This window comes from Chelmon rostratus, chromosome 23 (genome assembly GCF_017976325.1).
Source record: "Chelmon rostratus isolate fCheRos1 chromosome 23, fCheRos1.pri, whole genome shotgun sequence".
Classification (NCBI taxonomy): Eukaryota; Metazoa; Chordata; class Actinopteri; order Chaetodontiformes; family Chaetodontidae; genus Chelmon; species Chelmon rostratus.
In genome coordinates this window covers 7,830,038-7,850,941 of record NC_055680.1, presented here as the reverse complement: position 1 = coordinate 7,850,941, position 20,904 = coordinate 7,830,038, and the positions used below count along the sequence as shown (strand labels likewise).

Sequence of the window (20,904 nt, the reverse complement as noted above, 5' to 3'; positions counted from 1 at the left end):
TGATCCTTTTGAGATATTGAAGAATATTTTTGTGAAACTTAAATTTAGTAGAATGTTTAAAATATTTGCACTACTTTAAACAAGCCATGGCTTTTGCTGAATAATTCTAAGCTAACTTGATGTGCCAGATGGTAAATTATTGTGTGATCTTGTGAATCCAGCTGCCTCTCAAAGAAAATTTTGTGCTAAACTGGAAGAAACATCTATTTCTCTGTTTGATGCCTTTGCTAACTCCTGTTATAAGGCATAGCCAAGACATAAAGAGGCAAAATTGTCAAACAAAGTTGAACATAAAAAGCTCCCTTTTTATTTAGAAAACTCTTATAATTCTAAGTAAGGTCCCATTTTACATGTTTTGTGTGATATAAAAGTTGAAGGGACTTTAAAACTAAATGGGATTCACTGAGGTACGTGCATATGCATGTCCATCTGTGCCTGCAGCCTGATTAAAGATCCAAAAAAAAAAAAAAAAAGCAAATGTTTTCAGAATCATGTTGACAGAGTATGAGCGTGTGCATTTCCATGGATGTGTGTGCATGTTACAATGTACATTGACATTTACATCCTGGTCCAGAGTCTGAAGGACAGACTTGCTTCTCACTTGAAACTGTCAGGCATCTACAAGTAGCACATCAATGCTGCCACCTATTGGACAATCCATGCATTGTTTTTATGATGCAAATAAAATGTACTCCTTTTGGTTTCCAGTCACTTCCACTGCTCTTTAGTTGCTTTAAATGAGTCTCCTCTCTGGATTACACTCTTGCCGTTTCCATCCTGAGCTTTTGAACTCGTCAAGCAGGAAAAACATGGGTGCAGCTAATCACATTAATTAGCGCTCTGGTAGAATTAGGTGTGCCACATGTCAGCAGGAAAGCAGGTACAATAGCCAAACTTGAGAATGGAAATTGAAGGCGGCCGTCGTTAACATGATCAGTTACACCTGTGCTTGTCCTGCAGAGACATGCCGAAGTGAGCTGAGAAAAGGCCTGTTTAAATCAAGTGGTCCTAAAACACAGCATCTCAGTTTGCAAGAGGGATTGTGTCTATTGCTCACCTGTTTTCTTCTGTTTTATCCCAGGACCTGAATTTGATTTATCATTGTTAGAACAGCTGTTTAAAAATATGACAATTTATCAGCAGTATTAAAATCAAAAAGATATTTGTTTTCTGATTAAAGTGTTCCATCCTTACGGCAAAGTTACTTTTGAACAGAAGAGCCTGAAGCATCTGACTCATTGGTTTTAAAGAATGGCACATTCAGGACTCTGTTCTGGGAGATTTTGTGCTGTTTGTACAGAGTACAGAAAACAGGCTGCTTGCTGGATCTTTGTGAGTGTGAGAACCTGAGAGAGATTAAATAATTAGTGGTGAGAAAAGGGTGGGGATTAGCTCCATTTGACCTTTAAATGGTTTATTTTTAAAACAGCTGAATCACTGTGGATGTAATTAGAAAGTGACACAGATCGGCAGAAGAAAAAAAAATCTCAAAGTGAAAAAGTTGCAACACAGTTCCAATCTACAAGCAACATAACAAACAGTGTGTGCCATTTTACATGCAAAACAAGTGAAATTATTGTCCTATTTAGGATCATTTAATTTTTTTAACGTTGGATACATTATATTAGTAGGTAAGTATTTAAAAAGACGACGTTCACGGTAGATTAGGTAAAGATCTTCAATGATTCTGTTTTATTTCGTGTTTAGTTCTTGCTGAATTTATTTAATTTGTTGCTGTCCACGTCAAATGTGTATTTCAAAGCAAAAAAAAAAAAGCTAACAAATCCTTACATCATCACACATCCCATACATTTTGTTTCATACGCGTACATCTGTAGTAACAACGATACGCCAGCAGGGAGCAGAACAACAGGCAACAGCCGCCATGGAGGCACTTTAACCTTTAGCACCCGCCTTGCTCCTTCCTCTTCCGGTTGCGGCCATAGCAGGTAGGGCGGCCTCTGCATTTCTCTGAAACATTATGATTTTACAATCTACTGTAATCCTGCCTTTTAAAAGAAATTGTGGTCGATTTCAAGTAAAGATACTGTTGAAAACAACTCTTTGTTTCTAAGGACGTGATAATTTTATTATTTAGTGATTTGTATGTGACATTATAAAGATGGCGTTACTGGGTCCCTATGGCCGCGATCTAAACACCGAACTGAATGTGATAGCAGTTGCTAACAGCCACGCTGAAAATGTATTTTCATACCGAATTGAGTTAAAGACAAGATTCCTCTGAGGTGACGTAGCCGGGTGAACTCAATCGGTCAGTGTTCATACAAACTAACGTCCATGTTAGCCGGTGTTATGAACATATTTCGGTGTAATAGTGGTAACGCCAGCAGAGTTAGCTTCCTAGCATCATGTTGCAAAACTAACTGTATATTATCTGTGTTTTCAGCTTCAAAATGGTGCAGCGCCTGACTTACCGTCGTAGGTTATCCTACAACACCGCCTCCAACAAAACCAGACTGTAAGTGAGCTTTCTACGGCGATATGTCGCCTATTACGGAAGCTGATATCATCGCAACTTCACGTAGGAGCACCCGTGTAGCTGGTTATAGTTAACTAACATTCTGGTGGTGGTCTGCAGGTCCCGGACTCCTGGTAACCGCATTGTCTACCTGTACACGAAGAAGGTCGGCAAAGCTCCCAAGTCGTCATGTGGCATCTTCCCGGGAAGACTGCATGGAGTAAGTACATCTTATCTTACATTTTGGCTCATTGCATTTCCCCTACAAGCTTTTATATGTGTGGTTAGTTAGTGTTGACAGTCAGTGTATGCATGTGAAGACTGAAGGGCCCACATGGGACTGGTCTCATTAAATGCTAGCATCAATTGAATCAACTGCAGAAAGGCTTGATTTTCCTTGTCCTGTAACTGCGACAAGTATCCAGCAATCTGTAGAACTAATGAGTAAATCCCATTTTCTAGAATAAACCTATGATGTTAGATAAACTTTGAAATTATAGATTAGCAATCTGCATTGGATGTGAATCGGTACAGAAGAGATGGGGTGGGTGATTCTGTTGTATATACATGTATGCTCTATACATTCACTTAGTGTGCTTAAATTTAGATTATTTTTGAATTAATCCTCAACATGATGCAGCACTGTGACATCCAGTTGAGCCGGGCATGTGCGATGTGACAGGGAACTAACCTGGATGGAGACTTCTAAAACCACCATCTTAAATAAAGTTATGACATGAGTAGACATAAAAACAAAGGTTCCTTAATTAAATTCATGCCTTGAGCAGCTGGCTGTACTGTTCAGTTTGTGGGAAACTGCTGGTTTGTGCAGTGGTTTTCCTACCTCAGTGTGTGGATACATCTTCTTGTACTGGTGCACCGGTCTTGTCTTTATCTGAATGTCAGAATTCAGGATGAGAAGTTCAGGTTCTCTCAGGTTCCTAAATTACAAAGTAGTATTTTAGACCTGAAAGTAGAAGGCAACACCAAAGTAAGATGTTTTTTCTTGATTTGTCAAAATAAGTTCAGAGCAGTGTGCTGATCCAGGAACATAACAGTATAAAAAGTGTGGTCCAATGAAATTGCACACTTAATTCTAAGAAATCATGCAGGTATTGCATTTGTGATCATGGTGGTGTTAAAAACCTGGAGTGTGTTTTTCACTTGCCAGTACTTGAGTTGCAGAAGTATTTTTCACTCTTGATTAGAGAGCAGGTTGCTCCAGTCGTTATCGTTCAGGATGCCTGTAAAGGTTTTTGTGACTTCAATTAAGTCGCCTAAGGTCCGGGGATTGGCTGTTTTTAAACACGCAGACTGCTCCACTGCATTAAACATGTTTTGGATTACTTTTCACCGTTTGTGTTGTTGGTTATTCTATGAAGTCAGTACCCATTGTCTGCTGTGGTCTTACTCTGGTTCTGTTCTGTCTTGTAGATTCGGGCTGTCAGACCTCAGGTTCTGAAGAGGCTCTCCAAGACCAAGAAGCACGTCAGCAGAGCCTACGGAGGCTCCATGTGCGCCAAGAGTGTGCGTGACAGGTAAAAGAGGCGTTTCCCTTCATTTTCTTACTTTTTGACAAGAAACTAGAATGGTGCTTATATTCACCTTGTTTAAGATTGTGACAGCATGTCTACTACTGCTACTGCTCATAAGTTATCTGAACTTTTCATCAAAAACATGGAAAAGAGAATAATAAGAATTCAGTCACTGATGTGGATGTGAGTTTTAAAAGACTTCTGCATTATGACTAATTTGTCTCTTTTTCTTTAATTCTCAGAATCAAGCGTGCTTTCCTGATTGAGGAGCAGAAGATCGTTGTCAAGGTGCTCAAGGCTCAGGCACAGAGCCAGAAATCTAAGTAAAATGTGTATTTGTATTGCCACAATAAAAAAATGACAAACAAATCAATTTACGTTGTGACTTGCAATGTTTTGGTGTATTTCATGGAAAAGTGTGTGTGTTGGGTCTGTGTGAGAGGTTTGATCTCTGAAAGCCTTGAATCTGATAAATGAGGATTTATTGGATTTGTTCCACCATCCTTTTTCATTAAGTTTTGCATTTGGCTGTACAACATGGTCTATAGTTAAAGATTTTGAAATTACATCACTTTTATAGATGGTTGTTTGTTACCTACAGTGAATTTTAACACATTTCAAGTGGTTCTCAGTATTTAAAGAGAAAAATGTTGAAGATGCCTTCCTAATCGTTGAAAAAAAAAACTCTCAGATGTGTTTGAATAAATTACTCATCCTAATGCAAATCAGCAATCAGTAATTTTACTCTTCCCATGTGGAAGCAGATAATGATTAGGCAGCTGAAAATCAGCTGCATGCTCCATTAAATCTGATGGATGGGGAACATTATCTACAGTATTCAACACTGACTTCACTGGACCAAATGGTCACATAAGAAACTAGGATGGCGGCCGGAGTTAGAGGGAGTGAAGAACGCTATTGAATTAATTTGACCGTGAGTTTTTTTTTTTTTTGTTTTTTTTTTTTTTTTTACCAAACTCTTTGTTACTGTCGCTTTAAATCTGCGTCACGCACAGGTCTTAACTGTCGCGAGCCAAAGCTTAAGTTGTTAAAACTTTTACGATATAGTCACTTTAACTATCACGGAAATATTTTTACTTAAAACGACACTTGACATTATCAGAAATATAATAAAAATAATAATGAAACAAGTCTTAATAAAATTGTAGACCGTTCATGTACTTCCGGGACACGTCAACAAAGTCGCTGCTCAGACGGATCTCAGCGTCAGCAGCCTTCTTTAAGAGACGGGGAATCTTCTACAAAGATGGAGACATTATACAGTATACCGTTTGCTGTGCTGGAATGTCCAAATATAAAACTGAAGAAACCGTCATGGCTGCACATGCCCTCGGCTATGACTGTGTACGCGATCGTTATTGTGTCCTACTTTCTCATCACGGGAGGTAAATGGATATGCTAAGCTAACGTCAATACAGGGCTGCAGTCTTGTTAGCATTAAATCTCCATTGTGCCACCATGTTATTTAAAGTCTAAGCTCATTCATTTGTGGTTGGAATGATGTCAAATATGTAGTTTTGGTTGCATTCGTTTAACAGCCTGCTAACTGCGTTCACGCTAGCATGGACGCAGTTAACATACTGGACGAGGCTAACTTTGCTGCAAAGCTCGCACACAAAACTTAGCGTTAACAGTTAGTTGAGTACATCTTACCGCAGTAACGTGAGTTGTTTCGGAAATATTCAACACGATCAATTTGCTGATTTATGAGCTTAACGTTGCTTACATTTAGGTCAAGTTCATTTATGGTCTGATTGATTTCCTCTCCAACATTATAGGTATCATCTACGATGTGATTGTAGAGCCACCAAGTGTGGGTTCAATGACTGATGAGCATGGACACCAGCGGCCAGTGGCCTTTTTGGCATACAGGTATGTTAGTCACAACGTTCAAGCATCTCAGCAAACTCCAGCTAAAATAAGCCAGTTGGTGATGGTCACCACAGACAGTGATATGAAAGCACATTTGTCTTCCAGAGTAAATGGGCAGTACATTATGGAGGGACTGGCCTCCAGTTTCCTCTTCACAATGGGAGGCCTGGGCTTTATAATCCTGGACCGCTCCAACGCACCAAACATTCCCAAACTCAACCGCTTCCTGTTGCTTTTCATCGGATTTGTCAGCGTCCTCCTTAGCTTCTTCATGGCCAGAGTGTTCATGCGCATGAAGCTGCCGTGAGTATATGCTTGTTTCTCCCACTAAGAGTAAAGCCATACACGTGAAACATTTGTTATTTAAAACACCAGCCAGTGTCTTGAAAATTGGTTTGACTCAACAGTAAATGATGGTCTGGAATTCTGCAACTCTGAACTGACATCACGGGGTCACAGCGTCTTAACTCACTTATCTTTTGTATTTTCAGAGGATACCTCATGGGCTAAAGACAAAAAGAGCCCACTGGAGATGGAGAGAAGACGTATGGGCCCCAATGGGCAGTTCAACTAAAATTTGAGCTTTGATATAATCGACAACCAATCAGGACGGCAAGCACTGACCAGCAGCACTGACAGTCTCTCACTGGCTGTGTCTCAATGGGGTTTTCAGTGACTTCCTTTCCTCTCCTATTCTCCAAATTTCCTTACAAACTGATGCAGAAGAGGAACACATTTCCACATAGATCGCTGTTAAAGGCACAACATTATCACTAGTTTTCTCCTGTTTTATTTCATAAAACAACTACAGCATCCAGCTCCCTCTCAGTATAATGCATCTGTAGCAAACTAGTATCGTGCAGCAGGTGAAATTTCTCGAGGAAGAAAACGGAAAGGAAGTTACTGAACACCGTTGGCATGGAGCCACGCATTTGGTATCAGGAGGGGAGTCTGAATAATGTTTAAGTTGTTTGTTTTTGTAAAGAAATCATTGAAAAAGTCTTGAACTTGTCACAGTTGCATTTTTGTACAAAGGGTGTGAAATAAATCTTCCTTTCAGAGCTCCTTGCAGTTGTCATATGTATAAACTGTATTCTTTACCATGGAGAAAAATTTAAAGTCAATTTCTACCTAAATGTTTCAAGAGCCAAACTGGGCGAAGACTAAGATGAATATACAGGATGTGTACCTGCACACTTTTACACACAGAAAGTTTGTGCAATATTAGTGTAATAAGAGTATATTGTAGAGTAATTTTAAAGGAGTTTGGTTGTACCGGGAATAAGATAATAGGACAGTGATGTGCAAAAGCTCAATGTGATTCATTTATGGTGGAGCTGATAGATGCTCCTCTGCAGTCTGGTGGTCCAGCAGTGGATGCTCCTGTATTGCTCGGCAGGCAGCAGCAGGGTCAACAGTCTGTGGCCAGGGTGGCTCCTTTGGGCTCTGTGCAGGCACCTCGCCTCCCCATATCAATGATGTTCTTGGTGGTTTTATCACCCGCTGCAGAGCTCATCTGTCCTGGGCTGTTCACATCCCGATGCCAGTTTGTCCTGAGCTTTCTTTCCCAGGGTGGAGACATGTGATGTCCATGACACCGTCCTTCACCTCCTGCGCTTTGTCTTCTTCTTGCGCTCACTGATATTGAGCAGTGGGTTGTTCCCTGTGCTTCACTCTGCAAGACCGTCGATTTCCCCGTGATGAGAAGCCTCATTGTTGCTTGACATTTGGCCAAAGATGGTTGGCTCTCTGATGTCTTTCCTACAAACTGACTTAAAATGTCAAAAGTTCAATATTTACATCATTCACTTTCACTCAGTGTCTACAGCTTTTGATGAGCCTCTGGCACTTACTTCCACAATACCAGAAACACCAGTGACTCTCGACCAGTGCCCATTATTACAGAAGCAACAGTAAATACAGCCATTTTTATGTCAAAAGTTTCAATATTTGAATATTTGCTCAAGAAACAATGAATAGCCTACAATTGGACAACTAAAATTGACAAAATGTAGACATTCATTTTTAGGATTTCAACAATTTAGTCAAGTCAAGTTTAAGCAAATTCTCAGCAAATATAAATTTGACAGACTCCTTAAAACGACTCAGTTTGGATTCCTTTTGCAAGAGTCAGGATGGCAGCATCTCTCTCTATATATTTATTTATCTGTTTATCCTTCTTATGATGTTATTGCCTATACTTGCTGTGAAGTTGCTGTCTTCAGGGCACTGCTTCTCTCCCCATCTCTGTCCTTGTAATGGTGGACAGCTGAACAGCAAGGACAACATATTAGTTTTAATAATATGTTTTGTTCACAGAAATTAATGCAATGACCTCCACCACCTGTCCCTGGACAGCCATAAGCCCTTCTGTCTCCTCACAGGGGGGAATTTAACCTCCAGCAGTGCGTAGCCGACTTAAAAAGCTGCTTGTCCTTCAGCACATGAATAAGGTGGAGAGGGGCCTCCCCTGATGAAATATCACACTGTGATTTCTTGTAATTCAGTGATTGTACCACACAGAGAGAAGACATCTGCATTCATTATTTTTCTCCAGGTTTTTGTCTTTAATTGTCACCCATCTGCATCTACACTTTGTGCCCTGTTTGCGCGCACAGTATCTGGGGTTGAGAATTCTACATAAGCATTGCAATTTGCCCTCCACAAGGGGGCAGCATAGAGCTACCAGGTAGTCGTGGGCATCTGAGTAACAAGACAACACAACACAGCGATGAGAGCCTCAAATTAGGGTTGTTTTTTTTTACAATCATGTGTTTTCATTGAGGTAAAGTAGTCGTGGTTATCCGCCCTGGGTGCTTATTACTTGTGTAAGTTTGACCTCAGATCAAAGTGAGACCTACATCAGAGTTCTGCATAGTCATTATTACATACAGTGGAAGATGCAAAGTCTGCTTAAAACACCCAATGTTGACATGACGTAATTGGTTCATCTTAAACCTGCACTTGAGGAGGGAGGAAATAAACGTCTGCTCTGTGAATGGTGATTATCACTGTTTTCCAGCTGTGTGGAGACATAAAACCCTAAAACACATCTTGCTCATTAATAAACTACACTCGCTGCTCATTGTTCTTCAGGAGTTTAACAGAGCAAACCTCTGCCATGAACTGCAAAAGTACAGACAGCACACAAAGGGTTCTTTTGACCGCACTGATTGGAGTGTTTTTGAGGCTGCAGCTCCAGACGTGGATGAACTCACTGACATTGTGACATCTATTGACAGCTTCTGTGACAGCAACAACAAACCTTGGCTTACAGCTAATTCAGGTCAGGGAGGAGGCCGGCAAACATGTACATTCAGGCCAAAAGCACACTGGCAAAGGAGACAGCTGAAAAGCTGGTTTTCTGCTAACGACCCTCAGTCAGCTGCAGGAAACCAGACCATACACACTGCAGAGATCCATTAACTGGCTGAAAACCTGAATGTGCTTTCGTGTAGGCTTGACCAGGAAGTTCAACCTGCCTCAGGAGCTGCTGTTCTACACCACAATCATCCAGTCTGCATCCAGCATCCAGCACTGTCTGGTTTGGATCGACCACCAAAAGGGGGCAGGAACAGACCACAACGGTCGGTCAGGACTGCAGCAAAAAAAAAAAACACTGGCACCACCTGCACCTCTGTTCAGCACATCTACATCACCAGAATCAGGAAACATCATTGCAGGCTCATCACAACCAGTTCTCCCCTCTTGTCCCTGCAGAACACTGCACCCCAAAACAACCAGAAACAAGTCACCCCCGTCAGGCCGTCACTCTGATGAGCAGTTCAGTCAGTCATTTGTGTCAATAACCCTGCAACACCAAAACATCCACTTCCCTGCATGTGATAACGATTTATTCACAGTTTAAGACACACTGTATTTAACTTGGACATATCATTGATCACTGTCAAATATAAGTCGTGCATGCTGCATAATGTGCATGCATACATATATATACACTTTACATAGGCACCCACTAATGTGTATATTCTGTTCCATTAATCATATTGTAATTCATCCGCACTATTTGTATTTGTTGACAATTTACAGAAAAATGACTCATAGATATATACTGTTGTTCATTGTTGCTTTTAAAATATATTTAAAGAAACAACTATTTTTTAACTGCTTGTGTGTTAAAGAATTGCTCTGTGTTCATTTATTTTTTTGGCTGAATGTCTATTTCTATTTGGTGTAAATTGTTGTGTGTATATTACAGAGAGCAACTTCAAATTTCTTGTGTACACAGACTTGGCCAATAAAGCTGAAGATCGTCCCACTCATGACACAACGCTGAGATTACAGAATAATCCCGTGACAAAAGAAGGATTGGCACATTCAGTACAAGTATTTAATGATATAGCAAAGCTTTTGGTCACAAGATGCTCATTCAAGGAATCATCTAACAAAAAGGAAATTAAGAGCTTGTAATGACACACCTGCTGTCATGCAAGTACATACTGGAAATACAGTCCACAGCTGTAGGTCCTAATTCTGCACATCGGATGTTATACAGATACAACACATGCCAAAAAAAGATTAATCAATGCATAATTCAATCAGGAAGTAAAACAAAATCATCAAACCGCCTCTGTTAAGGGACATGGGACCGTTAGTTAATCACCGCTGACTTGTCAAACAGCGTCCATGTTTGTGAGGCAGACTGGTTTAAGATTTGCTTGGTGGCCTTCACACAGTCCAGCTAGTTTTCACTTTCATGTACATTCCACATGTGCTTGATTCAGGCCAAATCCTCCTGGAAGGCAGAGGTCAGGGCCAGAATTTGCACTCTGGATATCACATACAGTACTTTCATACAGTATTTTATTCAATTCAGATTGATTCAAGACAAAAAGTGTCGCTGTATTCCGCACTTTCAAATACAATGAGCAGTTTTCACAGTCAGTCACGACTGTATCTTCATATTCAAGTCACATGACAACACCATTTCTTGTTCTGACATGATACGTTTTGATTAAAATCATCACTCCCTGAAAATCACGGTCAAGTGAATGTTGGCAAAAATTAAAATAAGAACAGTTAGTTAGGTTGTGTAATCTGGTAAGTGTTACACAACCTGAGAGTTATTATGTTTTGCACCATAATAACACTTTGTTATGCTAAACAAGTGTCTTAATTATCAAGCGTAATTGAAAAAATAATACCTGAGAAGACACTGTAATCTCATAGATAGACAGTGTATTATTATTATTAATTTAATAAACATTTTTCATTAGGTTACATGCTAAGGCACTTCACTTTGTATCCCAGCGTTTCCTATGTTTAGTGTCTGTTACCAGTTATTTAAGATAAAGTGTCGAAGCAGCGCTGTTATGTCTTGAGGCGTTTGCTTTGTTTGGTTTGTTGAGATCCTGGGTTGTGTACTAACCCACTGTGACACTGGTGTCCATTTTCATCAGATGGCAGCTTGAAATAAAACCACGAAGAGATGAAGTTGAAAGGAAAATCAGTGAGGCTGGAAAATCTTGCTAATTATATATTTGTCCTCTTTATGCAAGAGATAGGATTTACTAGCCTGGAGCTGTGGTCTGAAACTAGCTGGGGTTTATTGAGCTCTCTTGGATGCAAATCAGGCAACTCACACTCACCTTTCTTTTGCTGCCGTCATTCTTTACATTCAGTGTGTTGTGCAGCTTCAAACCTACGGCTTCCTCCAGTTCTGGAGACACGGACAAAAAAGAGAGAGAATGAGTGAGAGCTCTTTCAGCAACAGCCGGGTATCATGAGACACCTCGATCTCGTTAAGCAATGCACATGCCGGCGAGAGGCACAACCATCCTAAACAACACTGCAGAGTGAACGAGGAGAAAGTTAAATACCTGTGAGAATCTGGTCGATCTTCTCCACCACCAGGTCAGCGTCCTCCGTAGTGAAGCACATGGGGGGCTTAAATTTGAGCACATTGCGATGAGGTCCGTCAGCACTGAGCAGGATGTGCTGTTCCTTTAGCCTGGGACCAAACATGAATTATTCTCCACTCTGTATCAAGTGTTTTTTTTTCTTTACTTCTGGAGCAGGAAAAGCACTGATAAACTCGAACTAATAATATGAATGACGGGTCTGCTTCATTCAAGCGTCCAGGAAACAATGGCAGTGAGCCAGCGTGCACAAAAGCAGCCACAGTGAGTGCAGCGTTAATTCATGTTATTGATTCCACCTGTGTTTTTCCTCCTGCTACCGAGCGTCAGTCCAGAAAAACTGCATCCCATCGTAGTGAAATTTGTAATGTCCATCATAATACGGTGGGAGTTTGGTGACATTAACATTCTCTCCAATCCCCAGATCTTTCAAAATAATGTAGAGTTATAAATGCATAGAGCAGGGGACGAGGATTGTGCATCGTGCGGGCGGAGAGGAACTAAACCACTTGTTAGTAACTGTCAAGTCCAATATGAGTGAACTCAGACTGTCTGATATCTTAATAACTACAAATGGCTTAACATACAGCATGATTTCAAAAGCTGAAGCACATACATGAATGAGATATCATGACTGGTTCATGAGAAAAGAGTCTGGACGGAGATCCCTCTTTGAAATATTATACACAGAATTGCAGCTTTGTTGATTAAACTTCCATACTTCCCACCATAATTTGATAAGCCTTAGCACTGGCTGGACTTGGTTTGCAGTAAAACACAGGTGCTTTAAAAGCTCTGTTTCTCATGATGAATATGACACTGACCTGAGATCTTACACTTACTTATAGATGACTTCTTGGGCTTCTGCTGTAGCAGGGGTGAGCTTCAACCTGTCCCTCACAAGCTCCACTCCGACAAAGAGGCCTCGCCCCCTGCAGGACGTGACGTTGTTGGTTTAGTCATCTCTGACCCACAAAGGATCTCATGCACCTCTGCTTGCCTCTCCGAAATGTTTGCTATTTTTAAGCACAGGAAGTCGCTCTGGATCATGGTAATAGATACCAAATTAACCCTAAATTAAGTTAAAATCTACCATTTTTTATAGCAATATTTATCTTTACAGTAGTGACAAGTTTCAATTTTTCAATTGTGGTTTGTCAGAATATAACGACAGCTGTTTGTACAAGGTAAAACTATCACAGAGTCTCCAACAATGTTTAACTGACAGTCTGGGAAGTGCAACTGTGTCACTGCATGAGAATCTAACACCACAATTGTGTTTAGTTGTGGAGATTTCCATGTCAGATAAAATCAGGGGTGCTCTGGATAAGCTTTGCAGGACATGCACGGGACTAACCAGCTGTTGCACACACTGTACTTGTGTGTTTGCTTACCTGATGTCACCAACCAGCGGATGCTTCTCTTTCTGCTTTTCCAGCAGACTGGTCAGGTATCGCCCCACGCGCAGCGCATTACCCTGCAGATCCTCTTTCACAATCACGTCTAGGACGGCCAGGCCGATGGCGCACGACACTGGGTTGCCGCCAAACTGAGAAATTCAAAACCCACACACAGAGGAGAGATTGCAGCGAGGTTAGTCTCAGTCATCTGCTTGATCAACAGCATGAGTCAGCATGTGTTTGTGCTCAACCGATTATTGCCCCAGCACACTCAACTTAACTATTTTCAGTATGTAACTGGAAAAGAGCCACACTGCACCAAACTGCCTGAGAACTCTTACATTTCTAATATCATCCCTTCCCTTGCACAGGAAATAACTGTAATCTGAGACCATCGACGAAATAAAAAAACTGTCCAATATGGAATATGGAATGTATTTTTCCCCATAATGTGGAAAGCAGCTGTGTTGATAAGCTTGGCAGTTATAGACAAGAACATTATGTCAAGGATGAGGTCGGTTCAGAGCCAGTTCTGGTCAACTTGGGTTTATCAACCACATTTGCAGAAGGCTGGAACAAAAGGAATTTTTTATGATATCACAAGCACAGTTCATTATTCTCCATAATAATCTTACCGTATTGAAATACTCCATTCCAGACAACAAGAAGGCCTCTGCCACCTCTTTGGTCGTGACCACACATGACATGGGGTGGCCGTTGCCGATAGGCTTTCCCATGGTGACAATGTCAGGCACGAAGTCCTCTCCCTGGAGCTGGAAGGCCCAGAAGTGGGTGCCGACACGCCCGAAGCCCACTTGGACTTCGTCGGCGATGAAAACGCCCCCCGCCTTGCGCACATGCCTGTAGACATGGGCGTAGAGATAAGCTGTAGTTAGTTGCACATTGTCTTTGTGAGGCACACACCCATACGCATGCAACAATACACAAGACAAAACAAGCCTGCAAGCTTTGTTTACACTGTGGCACTCCATAGAGAGCACTGCTCAGTTAATAAAATCATTATTTATATTAATCATCAAATATACATTCTGCTGCATTGTTTCAAGCATTTCTTGCAGTTTGCCATAACTGTACTTTCATGTTCACTCTAGTTTGTGGGTAATCATTTCAGCTCTCCATATTTGATGTCGGTGAGCTGATTCAAACGCTGAGCATGAACGTGGGTGAATCTGAGATAACTTGGGTACATACTCTGCCACTTGCTGGAAGTAGCCCACGGGGGGAATGACCTGCCCGCCGCAACTCTGCAATGACTCAGCAGTGAAAGCGGCGATCTGCATAAGAGAAGAACATATCAGGTCTATCCACGTGAAAACCAGACGGATAAACTGGAAAAGAGGACGAGTTCTGCCATCTTTAAACTGCAGATCTTCTGCGCAATCAGATTTTTCAGTTGGCACGACTGTGAGAGAGGCATTCATGCAGCACTTGGGCAGAAATAAATGTTAATGCAGGTCACTGTGGAGAAAAATGAATAAAAAGACATGTGCATTATAAGATCAGCCTGGTGCAACATGTAATCACATACATGCATCTGTTCATTGTCACAGAAAGTGTGATTGTACTCTGTTTGCTAATTCTGGCTTCCTCCTGCAGACATCACAAACATCCATTAGAAAGGCATTCTGTACAATCTCTGGGCTGGAGTCCCGTCGCTATGGCCACTGGAAGCACAGAGCTGCTCAACATACGATTACGGGCCAACATGCTTGGACACATAACAGCTCTCTACACATGTTCTTGTGATTGGGGATTTGACCCTAAAAGGCAGAGTTCTCGGCCTGAACCTGAGACAGGGGAGAAAAACAGAGGAGAGAGGGGAGGGAAAGGGAAAGACGTATCAATTGAGTATTTAGAAATAAAAGGGGACAGACAGTGTGCAGCAGATAAAATTAAACATACACATACACATACACATTTCTGACAGTTGAAATCTGAAGGCACTTGGAAATGGAAGGTTGGACAAAATGCTACTCTTTTTAAGAGGACCTTCGGTGAGCGTTTGGAAATTTGACATTTAAAATCTTTAAATCAATCATCATTGTGATGTTATTCTGGGGGCATCACTGACTTCTTTGGTAAAGTCGACACGATTGGAGTCTGACAGGCACTTGAAGGACAATGACAACTTAGAAACCTTGTTATCTCAATCTTATCCTCACACAAACACATGACAACAGTTTCATGACAGAGCATAAGACTTTTTGGTAATTCTGGGCCATTTCCTTTAAAAACAAACAAACAAAAAACAGTCATCTTTTATTAACACAATCAAGCAGCTGATACGCGCATAAGAGCATTGGCTTGATCTGACAACAACAAACTCAAACTGTACCTTGCCTCCTTTTTCATGGACTCTGTGTATTATATCTTTGACTTCGTCTGCATACGCTGTGGCAGGGTCTGGGTGGTCCGCTCTGTATTTGCCTCTGTACACATCCGGGCTTGGAGCCTGTGCGCGGGATAAGACGCCGAGATGATTACTAAAGCAGATTCATCGGCCACGTCTGCATAACCAGTCCTGCGGCATGCAGCGCATTCACACACAAAAAAGTGAACGATGAAATGTAATGACAATTATGGTATTTATGCGAAATTTGCTTCACATTTTTATAACATCATATCCACGTCCATGCAGACTTGTGCTCAAATGTGCGCTCATCACATTTCATCCTGGGCTGCTCTGAGAACAGCCCAGGATGAAATGTTGGTCAAGTAGTGAACCAGCAGCATCTGAACCACAGGCTGATCCCTGCGTGTCTTTGTTCATAATAAAATATGCAAGCTGGCGAAACAGACTGAGCCGCCCCACCTTGGAATGCAACACCAGAGGTGAGGATTCCACAAGCCGCCGTATCGCACTGCACCGAGGCGATGGAGCAACAGAGTGCACAGAATCAAACACCGCAATGGGTGCATGTGGTTAGCTTGTCTGCACACAGACTGCTCACTTCTGCTTAATAAATTCGTAAAGTCAAAGTTTCGTGTTGAATGCTCTTATCTTACAAACTCCATTCTTCAAAGTGTCAGCCCAAACTCAAGATGACCCTAATGACATCACCAATGGTAACCATTTTCACCAGCATTTAAAGGGGTGAGCTGGCCCTTTAATTGGTGCGAATGCTGGAAGCAGCCACACAAAATGATCTGTTGTTATTATTTTGCCTTTTTCTTTTTTTTTTTTCTTTTTTTTTGCAATTTAACTCCTTCCACAGTTTCCAACGTGGAAACATCATTCATCATTCATCATTCATAACTTTTTTACTTTACAAAATATTCCAGGTATTCAGGGAAGTTTTCCTCAGTCAAGTGAATGGGTGGAATGATCAAACTGACACACTGTCATGTTTTTTCAACTCCATACAAACTTTCACTTCACTTTTCACAAAATTTCCCTCCCGATACATTATTTTGGCATCAAAAAGTAGGAAAATTTAGTGGCAGGAGCGCCAAGCAGTGTCCACATAAGCTCCAATGTAAACTGAATACAGAAATTTCAGCATTTCTAAGATGCTCTAATTCACACATTTCTGACACCTCACACATACATTTCTCATGACGCTTTCAGCAGGATCTCCTCTCTCTTACGGAACCTTAAATTAGGCGATGAGAGTTACATCTTTCATATATTATGGCTGTTACTCAGCTTTTAAAGCTTAAAGCAGTTTAGCTTTTCAACATCCAGCATTCACACTGCTAGTGTTCCTTCAGAAATCGCTTCAAGAGTTGTCGATTGGAAAGGTCAGATCAAAGCTTTCTTTTTAAAAAGCACATCATTATTTCATCTTTTTGTTGAGTTGAACATTGTGCAGCCATACCAACAAATAAAAGCTTTAGTGTTCCATGCAGGCTTTACTAATAGCAAAACAGAGACTGATTTTACAAACTACTGTAAATACAGACATTGCCAATTCAAATACAGGAGATGGAAAAGTAGGCCATGGCTCACTGTGGTGTATATTTGTGGTGCATTCAGACCTTAACGATCCTGTTCTGCCTCTGCAAATCACTGTCACCTGTCTTGAAGCACGTTAACATGACGTGTGCTTCCCACTTTTAACTAAAAGGAATGGAGCGTCCACAGCCTCCGGTTGTTTCAGGATGCTTTTAGATGCTCCTTTACAAGCCACCGTCGCTAAACCTCTTGCCTCTAGCAAAAACAGCAAAATTCCTCCTTCTCAGTTGAATTTGTCGTGAAAAGCGTTTGCATTTCCTGCTCCTGTCTCCCCTTTTCTTATCCACACACACACACACACACACACACACACTCACATGTGCACAGGAGTGAACAGTCAGTAGCCTGCCAGAGCCCAGAAGTGCAGTCTGAGTCATGGTGTTTTAATAGTGTTCAGGCAGGCAGACGGGGAGAGAAAAAGCACTCACCACATGGACAAATTGGTTCTGCTCAGCATCTGACAGCTGGTGGAACTTATACGGGCTGATGTCAATGAGCGATGAGACATGGCCGTGGTACGCGCTGCAAACAAAGCAAACACAGGCCATCGAACAAATCAGCCATTTGTCTTTGTGAGAATTTCTCATCATTAAAACAAAAATCCCTGAATAAAATATCATTTCTGCGGTATTCTGTCATTTTGCTGATCAGGCGCCGCACCGGCTGTTAACCGGGCAGTATCGCTTACTTCTCCAACGTGATGATGTCTTTGTGGCCCGTGTACTGCCGTGCCAGACGGAGCGCCAGGTCGTTGGCTTCGGAGCTGAAGTTCAAAGGGGCAAGGGTTACTTCTAGTTACTCAGTCACCACAAAATACACATGTACGTCAGTCACAGTTTGATGTTTTACTTCCTATTCTGCGGGCATGCGAGGTGACACTTATTCATTAATGGTGGCAGATGAACCGACACGTGGATGATTCTGCTGTCTGCCTCACCTGTGTGAATCAGCCTCTGCCACGTGAACAAGTCAGCCACTGATAGCAGCAGTTTTGCACGCTGGAAAAAGAATCACGCTGCAACGCAACAGAGCTGGCGACCTGATATTTCACTGCAAAATCAGAGGGGTTGTTGTGGTGCACCTCTGGGAAGGCTCTCCACGTGAGGCGTTACAGTTAATCTCTGGGGGTTGAGGTCAGGGCTCTGTGCAGGCTAGTCGAGATCAGACTTGAAAAACTGTTTTGCGATGGACCTTGTCTTGTTTACAGGAGCACTGTCACGTTGACACAAGAAAGAGTCCTCCTCAAACCGGTGCCACAACAATGGAGCTGTAATATTGTCTAAAATGCTTTGTACGCTGCAGCATTATGATTTTGCTGAAGGTGGACGAAGGAGCCCATATTTTATTTAGTACATTATTTCCCTCTTGTCTTCAGTGTGTAATCTGATTGCACTTTTGTACTGTTGTGCAGCCCTTAGAAAACTTTTGCAGCGATAACTTGACGACTCTGTTTTATCAGGTTTATAACGTCTGTCGTTGCGTTTATTTCCCCGTGACTGATAAATACTCAGTCTGGCACTGAGTGGATATGGATCATTATCTAGAACATTATTACCCCCGGCCAGATAATTCCTGCTCGCGCTCCAGTAAGTGGCGTCAATAAGTAACCACGCCAGACCCGTCCAGTTTAACGTCCAAAGCTGGACATGTATCATATTATGCTTTACTACTTTACTCTGGAAGTCCAGACACTCCCTGGGCATACTGATCTGCTGACTTCAGCTTTTTCCCTTGTGACGAGTGATGCTGCTGTTCCAAAATCAGCCTAATTATCACACCTGAAAATCCAGACCTGCAGGAGGCTGTTCCAGGGAGGAAAAGCAACTAAAACAACTGTCGTGTCTTGTCTTAAAATGTGTGTCACTTCCTCTTGAGTACAGTATAGCAATCATTTGTGTGCGACTACACCCTCCTATCTCGCCCAGTACAGTCGATAAGAGGCAAGGCATGCATCTTCAGCACCCTCCTCCAAAAAAAAAAAAAAAACCCTCCATGGCGTGTTTGCTGTTTGAGGAGTGGGAGAACATGGAGACATACCCAGAGTTGACAAAGTAGCACACAGACAGCTTGCTGGGTAGCGTGGCCTGCAGCCTCTGGGCATACAGTACGAGGTTGTCGTGCAAGAAACGTGAGTTGGTGTTGAGCAGCTCCATCTGCTGAGCCCCCGCCTTCACCACCTCCGGGTGACAGTGGCCCACTGGCAAATGGAAGAGAGGACGCATGCAGGATTAGAACTCGGCCTCACGTTCAGGACAAAAAACACACTTTAAATCATCTGACTGTAATCTGAGGTCAAAACACACAGACGACTGATATTAAAGGCCCTTAACTGGGGGGCACATGTTGAAATGAAAGAGCATTGAACGTCACATTCCTGGCTGCCTGCAAGTGGTGCAGCTTGTGTCACTCTCAGCTGTGTGTGCATTACGTGACGACTTCGTGGAGCATATCAGTTGAACGGGTCTTTCTGCTCGTGCAGTCCGGTGAAAACTAGTCTTCAAACACAACACCTCTAACTTTGAATCCAAATCTGAATACCAGGCTGACACATGTCAGAGAGAGCAACTTGTTCTTAAGTTTTGCAATTAGGTGGACATGTTTACATAAGAGAGGGAAAGAAAAACACTGATGCACATGTCTTTGTGCGTTTGCATGTGTGCGTGCAGCTGTGTGCTTACCGTGAGCCACGTTGTTGATGCAGTCCAGGTAGCGCTGCCCTTTCTCATCATACATGTACTGGCCTTTGGCTCGCACGATCTTGATGGGGTCATGGCTGAAGAAAATCTTACAGGACGGCCTGCAAACGAGGCAACATTAACATTTCCATGTGTGGAGACAGTTTTTTTCTTTTTTTATCTTTTACAGCGGTAATAAAAAGATGCTTACTTTTGAGTTGAACTCAGATATCACAGTGTACACAAGTGAACCACATCTGCAGCTCACAGATAAAGCACTGTGTGCTTTCACCATGACAAAGCATATTAAATCAAAATAGAATCACACAGCACCTTAATGAACAGCTGCTCAGCTGCAAATATATCAGCTAATTACTGAATAAAATCCGTTGACAAAATGATATATATTTTTTTTTCTTGAAAAAAGTTTCAGCTCTGTCATGCTGCGTCTCTACACTGTAGATACCTCCAATGACGTTGACAGGACTGTTCTGTATTTTAGTAAAAGCTCTTGCTGTCACCTCTACAGGAAAGTTTGTCGCGTATTCGTGCGACAAATGTCACCAGTCTTACCCAACGTGCTTCTTCCTCAGGTCTATCGTCTTCTGTTTCTCAAATAATTCCCCTGACATCCTGATGTTGTGCAGCTGGCGTCACTTTGCTCCCGGCTCACTCACTGAGGAGCAGCGACATCGGCTCGAGCACAAACAAACCCGGCTTCACGCGCGCGCGCACACACACAAACGCGCGGAAAACCTAGAAACACGTACAGGCGGCGGCGCGGCTCGCGCAGCTCTCTCGTGCTGCCACCTAGCCGGAATGTTGCAGCGTGCAGATGTCTCGAGGACAGATATGTCTGGGAGTTTGTTTTCTTTAATACATTTGACCAGTTTTAACCCAACAAATAAACAGATATTATTCCTGGCACGCGCAGAGTCGGTGACCACTGTGTTTATTCAGATTGAGAAAATTCTCCGTTAAAGGAATAAATCAAATATTTTAGCTTTTAAATGGTTTCTGGTCTTATTTTCTGGGTGGTGGTGGAGCTGGACCTCAGTATTTCTAAA

General features: G+C 42.0%; 3 protein-coding genes across 3 annotated transcripts; 2 read left to right on the top strand and 1 right to left on the bottom strand.

The window, feature by feature from the left end:
* Window positions 1-1,923: 1,923 nt before the first annotated feature.
* On the top strand, window positions 1,924-4,387 carry rpl34 (ribosomal protein L34). The gene is made up of 5 exons (XM_041965188.1): window positions 1,924-1,949; window positions 2,408-2,479; window positions 2,600-2,699; window positions 3,914-4,017; window positions 4,257-4,387. Exons 2-5 carry the CDS (start codon window positions 2,415-2,417, stop codon window positions 4,339-4,341), a joined length of 354 nt encoding a protein of 117 aa, XP_041821122.1. The 5' UTR covers window positions 1,924-1,949; window positions 2,408-2,414; the 3' UTR covers window positions 4,342-4,387.
* Window positions 4,388-5,196: 809 nt separating this feature from the next.
* Window positions 5,197-6,968, top strand: ostc (oligosaccharyltransferase complex subunit). The gene is made up of 4 exons (XM_041965237.1): window positions 5,197-5,420; window positions 5,814-5,907; window positions 6,013-6,210; window positions 6,399-6,968. Exons 1-4 carry the CDS (start codon window positions 5,282-5,284, stop codon window positions 6,415-6,417), a joined length of 450 nt encoding a protein of 149 aa, XP_041821171.1. The 5' UTR covers window positions 5,197-5,281; the 3' UTR covers window positions 6,418-6,968.
* Window positions 6,969-10,272: 3,304 nt separating this feature from the next.
* On the bottom strand, window positions 10,273-20,509 carry etnppl (ethanolamine-phosphate phospho-lyase). The gene is made up of 13 exons (XM_041965177.1): window positions 20,411-20,509; window positions 19,841-19,959; window positions 19,200-19,359; window positions 17,851-17,925; window positions 17,591-17,684; window positions 15,543-15,659; window positions 14,399-14,481; window positions 13,822-14,047; window positions 13,181-13,335; window positions 12,629-12,718; window positions 11,748-11,878; window positions 11,517-11,587; window positions 10,273-11,334 (listed from the first exon to the last, which is right to left on the bottom strand). Exons 1-13 carry the CDS (start codon window positions 20,467-20,469, stop codon window positions 11,239-11,241), a joined length of 1,476 nt encoding a protein of 491 aa, XP_041821111.1. The 5' UTR covers window positions 20,470-20,509; the 3' UTR covers window positions 10,273-11,238.
* Between the last annotated feature and the right edge of the window lie 395 nt (window positions 20,510-20,904).

Coding starts and splice junctions, on each gene's coding strand:
- rpl34 (XM_041965188.1), top strand. CDS start 2,415: ATGGTGCAGCGCCTGACTTACCGTCGTAGGTTATCCTACAACACCGCC. Junction 2,480..2,599: donor GCCTCCAACAAAACCAGACT/GTAAGTGAGCTT, acceptor GGTGGTCTGCAG/GTCCCGGACTCCTGGTAACC. Junction 2,700..3,913: donor TCCCGGGAAGACTGCATGGA/GTAAGTACATCT, acceptor TCTGTCTTGTAG/ATTCGGGCTGTCAGACCTCA.
- ostc (XM_041965237.1), top strand. CDS start 5,282: ATGGAGACATTATACAGTATACCGTTTGCTGTGCTGGAATGTCCAAAT. Junction 5,421..5,813: donor CTACTTTCTCATCACGGGAG/GTAAATGGATAT, acceptor CCAACATTATAG/GTATCATCTACGATGTGATT. Junction 5,908..6,012: donor GTGGCCTTTTTGGCATACAG/GTATGTTAGTCA, acceptor TTTGTCTTCCAG/AGTAAATGGGCAGTACATTA.
- etnppl (XM_041965177.1), bottom strand. CDS start 20,469: ATGTCAGGGGAATTATTTGAGAAACAGAAGACGATAGACCTGAGGAAG. Junction 19,360..19,840: donor CATCAACAACGTGGCTCACG/GTAAGCACACAG, acceptor TCCATTTGCCAG/TGGGCCACTGTCACCCGGAG. Junction 17,926..19,199: donor TGCTACTTTGTCAACTCTGG/GTATGTCTCCAT, acceptor TTTGAACTTCAG/CTCCGAAGCCAACGACCTGG.